The 16,101-nt window shown below is 50.1% G+C and overlaps 1 protein-coding gene across 1 annotated transcript; it reads right to left on the reverse strand.

Annotated features, from left to right (window-relative positions):
• Positions 1 to 584: 584 nt before the first annotated feature.
• On the reverse strand, positions 585 to 13,544 carry ZDHHC19 (zinc finger DHHC-type palmitoyltransferase 19). Its single transcript, XM_066241819.1, has 8 exons — positions 13,399 to 13,544; positions 12,925 to 13,046; positions 11,941 to 12,080; positions 10,958 to 11,130; positions 10,467 to 10,572; positions 1,781 to 1,866; positions 1,232 to 1,436; positions 585 to 700 (listed from the first exon to the last, which is right to left on the reverse strand). The coding sequence occupies exons 1-8, from the start codon at positions 13,542 to 13,544 to the stop codon at positions 605 to 607; spliced, it is 1,074 nt and encodes a 357-aa protein (XP_066097916.1). The 3' UTR covers positions 585 to 604.
• Between the last annotated feature and the right edge of the window lie 2,557 nt (positions 13,545 to 16,101).

Raw genomic sequence — 16,101 nt, forward strand, 5'->3', positions numbered from 1 at the left:
GGGACCAAGGTGAGATCCGCTAGCAGGAACGAAGCAGGGCTGGACTATGATGGAGAAGACCCCCACCGTCCACCCCTCAGAGATGAGGCAGCAGGAGGGCCCACTCCCAGACTGAAGGCCAGCCCCAACTCATCCAGGAGGCTCTAGTGCCGCTGGCTGGACCAGGCCAGGCTTGACAATTCCCAGGCAGCGGGCGCCCCCTGCAGCCAGACAGGGGTGCGGCAGGGCGAGGGCGGGGCCTTTCCAGAGGCTGACATCCTTGACAGTGCTGGGTTTTCTCTTCCGTTGTCTCCAGTCTTTGCAGGGAGGTGGCCAGGACAACCACTGTGGTTTTTTATGGTTGCCCCATTTTAAGGATGAGAGAAATGCTGACTGTCTTACCCAAGGTCGCAGAGCCAGCTAGTGCTGGACCCGCCTACCTCCCAAGGTCTTGGTCCCAACCCCTTGGCGCACCCCCTATCCCCACGCTCTCAGACACCCCAGACAGACGCACCAGCAGGGCAACTGTAGGAGGCAGGAAAAGGGTATTTAATGGGTTTTGGGGGGAAGGGTCTTGGCAATCCCACCAGAAGAGTGGGCAAGGGCGGGGTTCAGGTGGTCCGGTTCAGGTGATGGGGTTCCTGGCATCGCAGGGTATGAAGGGGCAAGGCCTTATCTGGGGGGCCTCCTGTGGCAGGTGCAGCATTGGGCCTAGGTAGAACTAAACAAAGTGGGGGTGTTGGGGCTCTTCCCAAGCGCCTGCCCACAGCTCAGGGCCCACCTGCTGGGGAGCAAGAACCTGTTCAAGTTGCCACCACCCATAGGCAGAGGGAAGAGAGTGGGTTACCACCAAAAAATGTCACTCCACCTCCAGTCCATTCCTAATGCTTCACCTCCATGTTTCATATACTCGACATCAGAGTAAAAACTTCCTTTAAATAAAGGAATTGAACTTCCCAAATTATAAACTACTGGACTAGTTTCAGTCCTCACTGGAGATGAGAAAACTGAGACCCAGAAAGGGTAAGTGTTCCCGACTAACTGCAAGCGAGTGCTGTGGTCTTTGTGTCTCCAGGAACCCCAGGTGCATCCTGGAGGGCTGTGGCTCCACTTCTTACACTCTTCAGGTCTATAATCCAGCCCCGTGAGCTCTAAGTGCTCTAGCTTCAGAGGTAGCCGACACGGGGAGACTCCCCCCAGCATCTGTGCAATCCGCCTTGCCCCTCCCCCAACACAGACACACACTACTCACTTCCTGGAGAGCTGCAGCCTCTCCACTGCCTGGGGGAGCCTCTCCCGGTGTGTGGAGAGCCAGAGGTTGGGGCTGGCGGCCAAACCCAGGCCCAGGGTGGCCTGAGGAGTTGAGCGCAGACGGGTACACTGGGAGGGGCAGGTTCTGCACAGGCACCCAGTCTGGCTCCACCACTCTCTGCAGCAAGACAGCGTTGGCCATGTACCTGGTGAGCAATAAGCCAGATGCAAGGCGTAGCGGACCCCCTGGCCTTGTCCCCATGCCTTGTAGGGTTGGGGAGCACATAGCCCAGGGTTTGGTTCTGCAGGGAGCTAGGGCCAGTCTCATCTAGGCTGCCCTCTACTCCATTTCTTGGGGTAAGAATACACAGAGACAAGAAAGTAGGGAGGCTCCCAAGGTTCCCACAATGCCCTGGAGGAAACCTCAGAGGAATAGGAAGAGTGAGCCTGAGGGTCTGGGAGCTCTGCTAAGAGGCCAGGGTAGATGACCCAGCTCATCCCCACCACACCAGGCCCAGGGGTCGCTGCCTGGACCTGTTTGCCAACTCACTTGGGTCCCAGTGGTGCACAAATTGTTAAATACCAGTTGCTGGCACAGCCATGGTCGAAGGGGTTGTATCCCTGAAGGTATTGGCACTGGAGGGGGGTAAGAGCAGGAAGAGGAGCTTAGAGTCAGCTGGACTGGGCAGACCAGTCCCACTGGCCCTCCCTCCCGGAGCCGATCAGCCCAGCCCAGCCTAGCCCAGCCTAGTCCAGCCCAGGGCTGCAGCAGAGAAGCCCAAGAGGGAGTGGAGGCTTCCCCCAACCCACTTCTGAGTCACTCTCTCCAGGCGGCCCTGGCACTGCACCCACCTCTCCTGCCTTCTGAGGGGCCCTTCCCGTCACCTCATACCCCTTCTGCAGCATCTTCCCCGTCTGTCTCCTTTGGCCACACATCCTCCTGCTAATGTCCTTTCAGGGAGACACTCAGATCTTCCTTTTCCTGACAAAATGCTTCAAGGACAGTTCCACGCACACATCCTGCTCCCCTACTTCTCTACTTTCTCCCCTCTCACGTTTTTCCTAAACGTGTGTCTTCATTGAATTTCACTCTCTGGAAGAGCAGCTGTATGGAACCCTATCCTATTTCCCTAATCAAAACCACATGGGCCTAGGCCCTGGCCGGTTGGCTCAGCGGTAGAGCGTTGGCCTGGCGTGAGGGGGACCCGGGTTCGATTCCCGGCCAGGGCACACAGGAGAAGCGCTCATTTGCTTCTCCACCCCCACCCCCTCCTTCCTCTCTGTCTCTCTCTTCCCCTCCCACAGCCAAGGCTCCATTGGAGCAAAGATGGCCCAGGCCCGGGCGCTGGGGGATGGCTCCTTGGCCTCTGCCCCAGGTGCTAGAGTGGCTCTGGTCACGGCAGAGAGACGCCCCAGAGGGGCAGAGCATCGCCCCTGGTGGGCGTGCCGGGTGGATCCCGGTCAGGCGCATGCGGGAGTCTGTCTGTCTCTCCTCGTTTCCAGCTTCAGAAAAATACAAAAACAAAACAAAACAAAACAAAAAAACACATGGCCCTAGAAAACCTGGGCTGGAGGTCCTGAGCACCCAATGCAGTAAAAGTCAAGCCCAAAGGTCAGGTCCTCCCTGGGCACTCTTATCCAGGTTCTCCTCTTCCTTCCCTCAGGCCTTTCCGAGCCCCCTCCGACTCCTCAGTGCCAGCCAAGTGTCAAGAGCCTTAACTACAAAATGTTTGTCACAATCAAAAGTGGCCCAGTGGCACCTCTGTCCACCACCAACTCCTCTGTACCCTCTGCACCTGTTGGCAGGATCGTGACCTTCAACAGCATCTCCAAGGACAGCTGACTCCTGGGGGAGCCCCAAAATGGCTTCAGAAAGCAACACTGACCTTGTGATATTTTTAGAGTTGCTGACCAAAAAGTGTTTAAAGCATTTAAGGGAAACAGACATTCTATTCACAATTTTAAATGGTTTAAAATTAAATGGTTCAAAGAACTTGATCAGATTTACAATCAGAATTTTAGAGAAATAAATATTGATTTATCAGCTGTATATAAAACACGGGAAAATGTTGATGGTTCAATGTTTAAAGGAATGACAACTTTGATAAATTACAAGAACTGACCATTAAAGACCAGCGAGTTCCTCTCCGCCCACATGGAACCCTCTGAGATGGGAATGGAATGGAATCCAACAGCTCTGAAGTCTCCAAACTGTCCTCTCTCACTGTCTCCAGACATGGGTCTTCCCCCTAATCCCACATTTCCACTGCCTTTACAGTCCACAGGACCAAAACCGAAGTGGGCACCTTCTCACCCCATCTCCCTGCTGCCTAGGCTCTCTCCCTCCCTCAGGGGTCAGGGCATCAGGGTTCTCTCTCTCTCTTTCCTTCCCTCCCAAAGCAGTATTGATTCCTTTGCAGGTTTACTCATTTACTCATAAATATTTGGGGGCCTCAGGCACTGTGCTGGTGGAAGAGCAGGCACAGGCCAAGACTGCAAGGTGCAGGCAGAGCAGCAGCTGAGCCCAGAGAGACTGGGGTAGAGGCACTGCAGGTGGGTTCAGTTTCAGACGCTACTGTGTGTGCAGTCAGGAAGATTCGTCTGAGGGCTGCCTGCCAGCTTTGGCCACTTGGAGAGTGCGGCCTCAGTGTGACAGTGAGGAAAGAGGCTGGGCTGATCTGGGCCGAGGAAGATGAAGAATGGCACTAGTGAGCACAGCCAATTCTTTCAGGAACTATGGCTGAGCTGGAGGGGAGAGTATAGCAGGTGGAGTGGATGCCTGTGATGTTAAGGGAGCGTTTTACTTTGCTTTTAAGATGAGACAGACATGAACATGAGTAAATGATTGTGGGAAGGAAGGGTAACAATATTAAGTGTATACAGCACCTCCTTGTACTAGCCACAGTTCTATGTGCCTTATGACTATTAACCCATGCTGCACCCCCTTTACAAATGGAGAAACTGAGGTACCAAGTGGCTAAGCAACATACCCAAGTCTCCCTGCTGGTATGTGGTGGAGCTGTGATTTGAGTCTATGTGGCTGACTCCAGAGCCCTTGCTATCTACCACCTGGCAAGTTGTGGTCAGCGTGGAGATAAAATGGAGGTACCTGAAATGGGGTGGGCAGGTAATGGGAAAGAGCCTTGCCCGGTGAGTCACAGAGTGCAGACCACATTCAGGTTTCTTAGGCTGAAGATCCTGGATTGGGAGGGCCCCATTCTGAGCAGTGGAAGGAGGGCCAGCCTACGGCTTGACCTGGGGTTGGAAGAACCACGGGAGTGGGAAGGGAGAGAGGCTGCAATGAGGGACTGAGGCCTGAGAGAGAAGACACAGAGAGCACATGGCACTAAGGAGTGAGGGCTGAGCAGAGGCATCACAGGAGGGCTAGGAACCCAATGTGGGTGAAGTGGAGTGATTGAGTGGTGCCTGGATGGGAGGAGGTGGGCTCCTCTGTCCTTTTAGCTGTCTCAGTGACTCCAGCCCCTCCCTCATTAAAGTGGCACACTACATACAATCTTCCCCAAACAGCCTTTAGAAGTCATTGTCCTACTGAAGGAATCCCATGGCAAGAATGTTCGCTTTTACCACTCCTCCTCAACATTGTACAGGAAGTTCAAGACAGGGCAGTAAGGAAAGAAAAGGAAATAAAGCAATAGGATTGGAAAGAAAGAAAGAAAACTGCCCTGGCCGGTTGGCTCAGTGGTAGAGTATTGGCCTGGTGTGCAGGAGTCCTGGGTTCAATTCCCGGCCAGGACACACAGGAGAAGTGCCCATCTGCTTCGCTTCTCCACCCCTCCCCCTCTCCTTCCTCTCTGTCTCTCTCTTCCCTTCCTGCAGCCAAGGCTCCATTGGAGCAAAGTTGGCCCAGGCACTGAGGATAGCTCTGTGGACTCTGCCTCAGGCACTAGAATGGCTCTGGTTGCAACAGAGCAACGCCCCAGATGGGCAAAGCATCGCCCCCTGGTGGGCATTCCAGGTGGATCCCAGTTGGGCGCATGCAGGAATCTGTCTGTTTCCCCATTTCCAGCTTCGGAAAGATAAAAAGAAAAAAAAAGAAAAGAAAACTGTCCTTATTCACAGATGGCATGGTTTTCTATGTAGAATCAACAAAAAAAGTTATTAGAACTAATAAGTGAGTCTAGCAAAGTTGCAAGATTCAAGACCAATATACAAAAATACACTGTATTTTCTTATATGGTAACGCACCACATAATGTTTGGTCAATGGCAGATGCATATGTAATAGTGGTCCCAATTAGATCATAATAGAGCTGAAAATTCTATCACCTAGTGATGTCATAGCCATTGTAACATCATAGTGCAACACATTACAACTACCTACACTATTCAGTACAGTAACATGCTGTACAAGCTTAAAGCCTAGGAGCAATAAGCTATACCATGTAACCTTTATGTAGTGGGTTATGCCACCTAGGTTTATGCTCTACATACTCTATGCCACCTAGGTAGTATACTCTATGATGTTTGTACAACAACAAAATTACCTAAATACACATTTCTCACAATGTAGTTAAATGATACATGACTGTAATAAATGAAGATGAAATTTTTAAAAAATTATAATAGCACAAAAAACATGAAATACTTAAAAAAATCTAACACCATATATGCAAGATCTATATGTAGAAAACCCCAAAAACACTAATGAAAGAAATCAAAGAAGACCTAAATAAATGGAGAGGTATTTACCATGTTCATATCAATTTTCCAAATTGATCTATAGGTTCAACACAATCCAAGTGAAAACTATGAGCAAACTTTTGTGTAGAAATTGACAAGCAGATTCTAAAATTTATGTCGAAAATCAAAGGAACTAGGATAGCCAAAAGGACTATGAAAAAGAACAAAGTTGGAAAAACTCATACTGCATGATTCCAAAACTTAACATAAAGCTACTAATCAAAATAGTGTGAAGCTGGCAAAAGAACAGACATCCCAAATACACCCACACCTATATAGTCAGCTGATTTTGACAAATGTACAAAAACAACTCAATGGAAGAAAGATAGTCTTTTCAACAAATGGTGCTGGAAAACCCCATATGCCAAAAAAAAAAAAAAAAAAAAAAATCTTGACCCATACCTTGCATTATATGCAAAATTTAACCCAAAATGATTATAGGCTTAACTATAAAATCTAAAACTAAACCTTTGAGAAGAAAACATATTTTAAAAATTGTTGTGACTCTGAGTTAGGCAAAGATAACCCATAATAGAAAAAACTGATAAAGAACTTAATCAAAATTTAAAACACTGAATCCAAAATATATAAAGGACTCTTAAAACTCAAAAGCATGCCTGACCAGGTGGTGGCGCAGTGGATAGAGTGTTGGACCGGGATGCGGAAGGACCCAGACCCCGAGGTTGCCAGCTTGAGTGCTGGCTCATCTGGTTTGAGCAAAAGCCCACCAGCTAGAATCCAAGGTTGCTGGCTCCAGTAAGGGGTTACTCAGTCTGCTGAAGGCCTGCAGTCAAGGCACATATGAGAAAGCAATCAATGAACAACTAAGGTGTTGCAACGAAAAACTAATGATTGATGCTTCTCATCTCTCTCCGTTCCTGTCTATCCCTCTCTCTCTCTCTCTGTCCCTGTAAAACAAACAAACAAACAAAAAAACAAAAAAAACTCGATAGCATGAGCCTGACCAGGCGGTGGCACAGTGGATAGAGCATCGGACTGGGATGTGGAAGACCCAGGTTTGAGACCCCAAAGTCACAGCTTGAGCGTGGGCTAATCTGGTTTGAGCAAAGCTCACCAGCTTGGACCCAAGGTTGCTGGCTTGAGCAAGGGGTTACTCGGTCTGCTGAAGGCCCATGTGGTCAAGGCACATATGAGAAAGCAATCAATGAACAACTAAGGTGTCGCAACAAAAAAACTGATGATTGATGCTTCTCATCTCTCTCTGTTCCTGTCTGTTCCTATCTATCCCTCTCTCTGACTCTCTCTCTCTGTCTCTGTGAGAAAAAAAACAAAAAAACAACTCAATAGTATAAAACAATCCAACCTTTTTTAACAGGCAAAAGATTAGAACAGACCTTTTATTTTATTTTTTAGGAAAAGAGGAGGGGAGGAGAGGGACAGACAGGAAGGGAGAGAGATGAGAAGCATCAACTCATAGTTGCAGCACTTTAGTTTTTCATTGATTGCTTTCTCATATGTGCCTTGACTTGGGGCCACCAGCTGAGCCAGTGACCCCTTGCTCAAGCCTGTGACCTTGGGTTCAAGTCAGCGACCATGGGGTCGTGTCTATGGTCCCATACTCAAACTGGCGACCCTACACTTAAGTTGGTGAGCCCACACTCAAGCAGGCAACCTCAGTTTTGAACCTAGGTCCTCAGCATCCCAGGCAGTGCTCCATCCACTGCACCACCACTGGTCAGGCTAGAACAGGCTTTTAATCAAACAAATTCATATGGCAAAGAAGAACATGAAAAGATGCTCAACATGGCCCTGGCCGGTTGGCTCAGTGGCAGAGCGTCGGCCTGGCGTGCAGGAGTCCTGGGTTTGATTCCTGGCCAGGACACATAGGAGAAGCGCCCATTTGCTTCTCCACCCCTCCCCCTCTCCTTCCTCTCTGTCTCTCTCTTCCCCTCCCGCAGCCGAGGCTCCATTGGAGCAAAGATGGCCCAGGCGCTGGGGATGGCTCCTAGGCCTCTGCCCCAGGCGCTAGAGTGGCTCTGGTCGCGACAGAGCATCGCCCCCTGGTGGGCGTGCCCGGTGGATCCCGGTCCAGCGCATGCGGGAGTCTGTCTGACTGTCTCTCCCCGTTCCAGCTTTCAGAGAAATACAAAAAAAAAAAAAAAAAGATGCTCAACATTACTAGTCATTATAAAAATGCAAATTAAAATGACAATGTGATACTTCTGCACATTTATTAGACTAGTTAAAATTAAAAAAACAACTGACAATGCCAAATGTTAGTGAGGATGCAGAACAACTGAAATTCTCACGCCTTGCTTTAGGAATGCAAAATGGCAGTTAGTGAATGGATAAACAGGCTGTGATACATCCGTATGATGGAATACTGCACAGCAACAAAAAAGAAGAAACTACTGATATGGACAATAACAGAGATGAATGCATTATGCTAAGGGAAAGAAGCCAGACTCAGAAGGCTTTAATTCCATTTATGTGAGGCTCCAGAAAGGAAAACCTATGGGGATAGAAAGCAGGTCAGTGGTTGCCAGGTTAGCAAGAAGAAAAACTGACTCCAAAAGGCCATGAAGGGCCCTGGCCGGTTGGCTCAGTGGTAGAGCGTCGGCCTGGCGTGTGGAAGTCCTGGGTTCGATTCCCAGCCAGGGCACACAGGAGAGGCGCCCATCTGCTTCTCCACCCCTCCCCCTCGCCTTCCTCTCTGTTTCTCTCTTCCCCTCCCGCAGCCCAGGCTCCATTGGAGCAAAAGATGGCCCGGGCGCTGGGGATAGCTCCTTGGCCTCTGCCCCAGGCGCTAGAGTGGCTCTGGTGGCGACAGAGTGACGCCCTGGAGGGGCAGAGCATCGCCCCCTGGTGGGCGTGCCGGGTGGATCCCGGTCGGTGCATGTGGTAGTCTGTCTGACTGCCTCCCCGTTTCCAGCTTCAGAAAAATACAAAAAAAAAAAAAAAAAAGCCATGAGGGAGTTTTTTTAGGTTGATGAAAATGTTCTAAATATTGGTGATGGTGGTGGTTATAGGACTGTTTGTGTTTATCAAAACTCATGTAACTGTGCACTAAAAAAGGGTGAATTTTGGCCCTGGCTGGTTGGCTCAGCGGTAGAGCGTCGGCCTGGCGTGCGGGGGACCTGGATTGATTCCCGGCCAGGGCACATAGGAGAAGTGTCCATTTGCTTCTCCACCCCTCCCCCTCTCCTTCCTCTCCGTCTCTCTCTTCCCCTCCCGCAGTCGAGGCTCCATTGGAGCAAAGATGGCCCGGGCGCTGGGGATGGCTCCTAGGCCTCTGCCCCAGGCGCTAGAGTGGCTCTGGTTGTGGCAGAGCATCGCCCCCTGGTGGGCAGAGCGTCGCCCCCTGGTGGGCGTGCCGGGTGGATCCCGGTCGGGCGCATGCGGGAGTCTGTCTGACTGTCTCTTCCCGTTTCCAGCTTCAGAAAAATACAAAAAAAAAAAAAAAAAAAAGGGTGAATTTTAATGTATGTTAAAAAAAGAATCCTGACCCTGATAGGTTGGTTCAGTGGATAGAGCGCTGGCCAGGATATGGATGTCCTGAGTTCAATTCATGGTTAAGGCACTAAAGAAAAGCAATCATCTGCTTCTCTCCCTCCCTCTCCCCCTTCTCTCCCTCTTCTCCTCCTGCAGTCGCAGCCAGGCTAGGTTGGTTCTTCCAGCGCTGGTCCTGGGCGCTGAGGATAGCTCAGTTGGTCTAAGCATCTCTTCAAGTGCTAAAATAGCTCCATTGATTGGAGCATCCTCCTCAGTGGGGGTTGCCGGGTGGATCCTGGTCCAGGGCACACGCGAGAGTCTATCTCACTATATCCCCTCCTCTCACTTAAAAATTAATTAATTAATTAAAAAGGAAAAACAATAACAAAAAGAATCCTGTCATGGCTCCCAGGATTCCACTGCACCAAGACCAAATTCTCCACCTGACTTTCTGGGACTTTTAAATACGGCAACAACCCCGACAGTTCACTTGACTTCTATAATATCTTCTGCTCTAAGACTATTTCTTCACCATTCTATCCCTATGCCAGGGACTTTCAGGCTTCCCTGCCTTTTTTGCAAGCTGGCCCTTCACTGGCAAAGCTCTCTCGTTTTCTGCCCATCCAAACCACTAAGTGGTGCGTCCTACCCTACACTGCGGTCGTCCCTGACCTCTCAACTTCCTCTCTGAGTCTGTGCGACACAATATAGGACAGACCCCTAAGAGTGTTCACAGGTGTCTGGTGGGAGTTATTCTGATTCTAGGTTATCAATACAAGCGCAAGATGTAGCCTTCCTTACTCTAACCTGTACGCCCACCGCTCAAAATAATACACACGAGGCCCAGTACAAAGCAGGCTCTAGATACAGTGCATCCAGGAGGGAGAAGGACCACTAAGCTCCAGGAGGAGCCAAGACTTTAGCTCAGTCTGGGTCGTTAAGGGCTAACCGGGCACCTTCGAGGGAAGTAGGCCATAAAAGACCAGTGCAGTGGAGAAAGAAAGTGCGGAGGTGCCCGAGGCGCAAAGTGACCTCCAGAGCCGTATACGTATATACGGTGGCGCCCCGCTTGGGCCCGCGTACCTTGCTCTCGCAGGAGCGCTCGGCCGCGCTCACCGAGATGGCCTGGACCAGCAGCAGCAGGAAGAGCGGCACCAGGAAGCCAGCAGCAGTGACCGCCACCACGACGCTGCACACCAGCTAAGGAGCTGCACGATCTACCGACCTCCTGGCCCCCGCCCCTCATCCCTTTCCAAAGAGCCCACAACCACCCTGCCCATCAGCTCTCTGTGCTCCACGCCCGCGTAAACTCACCCCACCCGGCTTCCAAGCCCCGGTGCCACCTTTAGTTACTTACCCTCATGACCCTGATTGATTCTGCACTCCTTGCTGTTTTGCCTGGCTCCGCCCATTTCTGGCCCCACCCACCCTCACCTGGTCCCAGACTGGTCCTTCCAAACTCTTTCTCACTCTGACCCCTCCCATCATTAGCTCTGCCCCCCGGGACCCCACCTGTCGGCTGTCACTGCGGTCCCTACTGCTCCCTACTTGGGCCCAGTGGCCAGGCCGGATACGCGATGATCTTGTCTATGTGAAAGGGCTGGTGAGTGGTGCGCAGCAAGAAGCTCAAGCAGGTGACCAGCATGGCGCCGGAGTAGAGGCACAAGGACAGGACGAGCAGTAGAAAGAAGCGGAAGTTGCGGTGACCGATGCAGTTATTGACCCACTTGCAGTGATGGTCAAAATCCTGGGCAAGAGGGAAAAGGGGCAGGCCTCTAGAACCCGACTACTGGCCCATCTTCCCTTGTCCCTAAATCTGATGCCTTACCTTCCCACCCTAAGCACCTATCCTTGGCCCCAGGCACTGTGCCCCCCCCCCCACCTCAACTGAGCCACAAAGTCCTTTTAATGCTGGCATTTCAGTGGTTAGAGCACTACTGGGACTCCGGGGATCACAAGGTGGCCTGTCATGAGGCCTTTAGAGGCAAAGCTTGCCTGGTCTTCTGTGGGACACACACTGGTGTAACTTTAGATAGGACAGTGTATCTCTGGTATCAGTCTTCTCATCCACGGGATGAGGATAACAATAACACCCTGCCCAGCCAGCCTCCTAGAGTTAGAAGAACCACATAAGACAGCACATTTGTAAACCTTTGTGGGCTGTGCAAGTGAAAAAGGCAAGCGTTCAGGTCAGGGTTTGAGCCAGTGTTAGTCTGAGCGCCTTAAGGATGTACTATCAGCAAGCCCGGAGCAGGTGGGGGGTAGGACAAGGGTACCTTCCCTTCTCTGGGCCTGACAAGGCCAGCATGGAAGTGGATGCCCCTGTGTATGTCATCACCTGTGCAGGCAAGGGCCAGCCTCCCAGGACAGGTGCAGGCACAGGCACAGAGGCAGTGACTGCATGAATGACCAACAGTGACTGGGAGGTACTGTCACCCCTGGCCTTTAGCAGTCCCTGAAGTGGTTTCATAGCTGCCACTGACTCCTGTAGGAGTGAGCCTCCTGGTCCCCACCAGGTGTTGGGCAGGGCGGGTGGGCAAGCAACAGGGGCACTCACCTCCACACAGATGTTGCACAAGGGGCAGTGGTATGTCCGGGGCGGGCGGTGGAAGCAGCACTTCCGGCACCACTGCAGGCGGAAGGCCCTGTGGTTCACCCATACCACATGCACCGTCATGGGACCCTGTTCGTTGGAGCCTGGCATTGGAAGAAGATTGGGCAGCACCAGGGAGCTCTGCCATCACTCTTGCTGATGTGTGTGTATGGCGGGGGGGGGGGGGGGGGGGGGCGACGACAATGACACAGTATTATTACTCAGCTCCAGGAAGTTGGGTAAGAGGTGGACAGAGGAATCCCTAGTCCCCACTGAGCAAGCCCATCAAACTTGATAGTCAAAGGGAAGAATGGTTTCCTCCAGAGGAGTTCTGTAAGAACTTGGCCCTTTGGAATCATGACTGATGCTTCAAGGATTGTGCTGTGGGAAGGAGGAAGAGAGAACTGAGTGCAAAGAGCTAGCTGGCTACTCTCCCAGCTGGAGCCCGTTTTTCCACATCTCAGGCTTTGAGAAATGAAGTGCCAGAAGTAGGGCCCAAGCAAATGAGGACTTGGGTGAAGAGGTCTTGAGGCCATAGCAAAAGAAATGGGAGGGACACTTTAAGAATCATCCCTAGAGCCTGACCAGGCAGTGACGCAGTGGATAGAGCATCAGACTGGGAGGCGGAGGACCCAGGTTCAAGACCCCAAGGTGGCCAGCTTGAGCGTGGGCTCATCTGATTTGAGCAAGGCTCACCAGCTTGAGCCCAAGGTCGCTGGCTGGAGCAAGGGGTCACTCAGTCTCCTGTAGCCCCCGGTCAAGGCACATATGAGAAAGCAATCAATGAACAACTAAGGTGCTGCAACGAAGAATCAATGGTTCTCATCTCTCTCCCTTCCTGACTGTCTGTCCCTATCTGTCCTGTCACAGGAAAAAAAAAAAAAAAAAGGAATCATCCCTACAGGCAAGGAGCCCTTAGGGTGCTACCTCTTTCCTCCAGGGTCTCACCTTGGTGCAAGATGCCAGGGTCTGAGAAGTTGAGTGAAACGAGACTGAAGAAGGTGAGGACAAAGAGGGGGCCCGTGATGATGAGAAAGGCCCACTCCTCGTTCTGGGCCAGCCACCTGCAACTGAGACCAGAGCAGGACTCAGCCTCGATATAAGGTGGCCTGGGCTCCCACCAGGACCCAGTTCACCTCTTAAAGACCCTCACACCTTAAAGCCTGCTCTAAATATCTAGGCTAGTGACAGATATGTAGAGGCTCTAACCAAATGTCCCCCAGTATTCCCAGCCACCTGCAGCTCCCAAATGCACCAAGTACTCTACACCTCTGTGCTTTTGCACACTTGAGTCTCTCTGTCTAGAATATTCTCCCTTCCCTGACCCCCTCTTCTGAACTTCCCTGTGTCTGTACTATAATTATCTTGTTTTTCCTTTCTCTTTCTCTGTAATAAAGCTGCCATTTTGTATGGTAGACTCACGGGAATGCAAAGAAGAGGGCACTGAATACCACCAGCAGCACGACATTGAAGGCAGCAAACAGGCTTGGGAGGATCCAGGGAGGGGAGGCCTGGGGTGGGGGGTACGGGTCCTTCATGAGGGGCATGGCGTCCTTCAAGAGCGCCATGGCTGGACCTCCCGTGCCCCCAGGGGAGATCAGAGCCTCCAGGCTTCCTCTCCCCTGCTGGATCCAGGCACCCCATGGCCGCAGCAGCCTCAGAAGCCACAGACAGGTGGAAGGACAGAAGTCCCAATGTGACATCACAGAGGCTGAGGAAAATGGGGGCCAGGGGCTCTTCAGCAGAACTGTCTGCAGCCTGTGACTGTCACTTCCAACAGCAAACCCACCCACTCCCATTTTGTGCTGGGGACTGAGAGGTCCTGCTCCTGCAAGAAAATTAGCTTCAAGACCACATGAGACTAGAGAAACACGTGGGGAGAAGGCAGGGTGATTCTAATCACCCTTTCAGGTTCATCGCTAATTGAAAGTTCATTGCTCACTCTATTCCCATTTGTTCCTTTTTGTTATTACAAAATTTCACTCTGGGGCAGGGCAACTAAATCATTTTACAGCATCCCTCACTTCATTGTTGGCTGATTGACACAATTCTGGTCCAGGAGACATAAGTGGATGTCTGCTGAGGGTTTCTAGAAAAGCTTTTGTTTTCCTGATAAAAGGGGAAAATGACACGGTTGGCACAGCTCTGTCCCTTTCTTCCTGTCTTTTTTTTTTATATATATAATTTTTTAATTAATATTTTTACAGAGACAGAGAGTGATACAGAGAGAGGGACAGACAGGGACAGACAGACAGGAACGGAGAGAGATGAGAAGCATCAATCATCAGTTTTTCATTGCACGTTGCAACACCTTAGTTGTTCATTGATTGCTCTCTCACATGTGCCTTGACCGTGGGCCTTCAGCAGACCGAGTAACCCCTTGCTGGAGCCAGTGACCTTGGGCTCAAGCTGGTGGGATTTTGCTCAAACCAGATGAGCCTGCGCTCAAGCTGGCGACGTCAGGGTCTCGAACCTGGGTCCTCCGCATCCCAGTCCGATGCTCAATCCACTGCGCCACCACCTGGTCAGGCTCTTCCTGTCTTTAATCTAAACTTGCTGGCTGGGGCTGCCATCTTGGACCCATTACACAATAAGTCAGCCTGCTACACAGACAGAATGACATTGATGACATTGTTGAGTCGCTGCCTCTGCCTTGAACTGCCTATCTCTGAGCTGCTTATCATATGAGAAAACTGGGTTTTCTGCTACTTGCTGCTGACATTTGTCATTTGTTTTAGCTACTGAGCATCTGAGGCCCTATGTGTTTGGAGAACTCCTTACGCTATAGACTTGACAAAGGGCCAAGACTGTTTCCCTGTTCCAGTTGAAGCTGGAAAGGCCAGATACTTGCATTCAAAGCCTCTCTTGCAGCTAGTACATGGGCCTATGACCCAGGAGCCACCATTGTCCTCAAAGTGGCTGCCACAGTGTCTGCTGGTATGCAGCAGCTGCAGATGTCAGAGCTCCTATGTACTAATGTGGAACAGGCCTTTTTGAATGTCACTTTAATTTCAACAGAGATTACCATATTTTTCGCTCTATAAGACGTACCTGACCATAAGACAGATACACCTAGGGTTTTAAGGAGGGAAATAAGAAAAAAAATATTCTGAACCAAATGGTGTGTTAAAATATTTAATAAGCCTGACCTGTGGTGGCGCAGTGGGATAAAGCGTCGACCTGGAACACTGAGGTTGCTGGTTCAAAACCTTGGGCCTGCCTGGTCAAGGCACATATGGGAGTTGATGCTTTCTGCTCCTCCGCGTTCTCTCTCTCTCTCCCCCTCTCTAAAAATCAATAAGTAAAATATTTTTTAAAAAATTTAATAAAATACCATATTTTTCGCTTCATAAGATGTTCGGGCATTTTCCCCTCCACTTTTGAGGGGAAAAGAAGTATGTCTTATGGAGTGAAAAATACAGTATATTATTCTTTAACATGAATACAATTTTTAATTCCAAGATTCCTACTTTGAATCGGATTAAATGAACCAGAACGTTTTGAGGAAATTAATTTGATTAAAAACAAAGAGAAAAAAAGAATCCCTCATCAACACACAAGTATTGTTACTTTTCTTGTCTATAGACACACTTTTCTTTCATTCTTTTCTTTTTTCTTTTTTTTTTTACTGATAACCAATCACTTCTATTTATTTCAGGACATAATATACGTTTTAGATCTACAGATGATACTAAGTTATAATCCTATTTAAACAACCATAGAGAATTTTATTTTTTCAAAGGTTCTAAAAATCATAAAACCAGATAGATTAATCATAATACACATCAAAATTAGATTTAAGGCCCTGGCTAGTTGGCTCAGTGGATAGAGTGTCGGCCCGGTGTATGGACATTCTGGGTTTAATCCCCAGTCAGGGAACACAAGAAAAGTGGCCATCTGCTTCTCTTTCCCTCTCTCTCTCCCCTCTCTCTTTTTCCTCTCCCGCAGCCAGTGGCTCAATTGGTTTGAGCATCAGCCCTGGGAGCTGAGGATAGCTTAGTTGATTCAAGCATCGGACCCAGAGGGGGGTTGCTGAGTAAAACCCGGGTCAGGGTGCATGTGGCAGTCTGTCTCTCTGCTTTCACTCCTCTCACTGAAAAAAATAAAAAATTTTAAAAAAAATTA

This window comes from Saccopteryx bilineata, chromosome 8 (genome assembly GCF_036850765.1).
Source record: "Saccopteryx bilineata isolate mSacBil1 chromosome 8, mSacBil1_pri_phased_curated, whole genome shotgun sequence".
Taxonomy (NCBI): Eukaryota; Metazoa; Chordata; class Mammalia; order Chiroptera; family Emballonuridae; genus Saccopteryx; species Saccopteryx bilineata.

Coding starts and splice junctions, on each gene's coding strand:
- ZDHHC19 (XM_066241819.1), bottom strand. CDS start 13,544: ATGGCGCTCTTGAAGGACGCCATGCCCCTCATGAAGGACCCGTACCCC. Junction 12,081..12,924: donor CCCTGGCATCTTGCACCAAG/GTGAGACCCTGG, acceptor TTCCAATGCCAG/GCTCCAACGAACAGGGTCCC. Junction 1,867..10,466: donor AGCGCTCCTGCGAGAGCAAG/GTACGCGGGCCC, acceptor ACCCCCCTCCAG/TGCCAATACCTTCAGGGATA.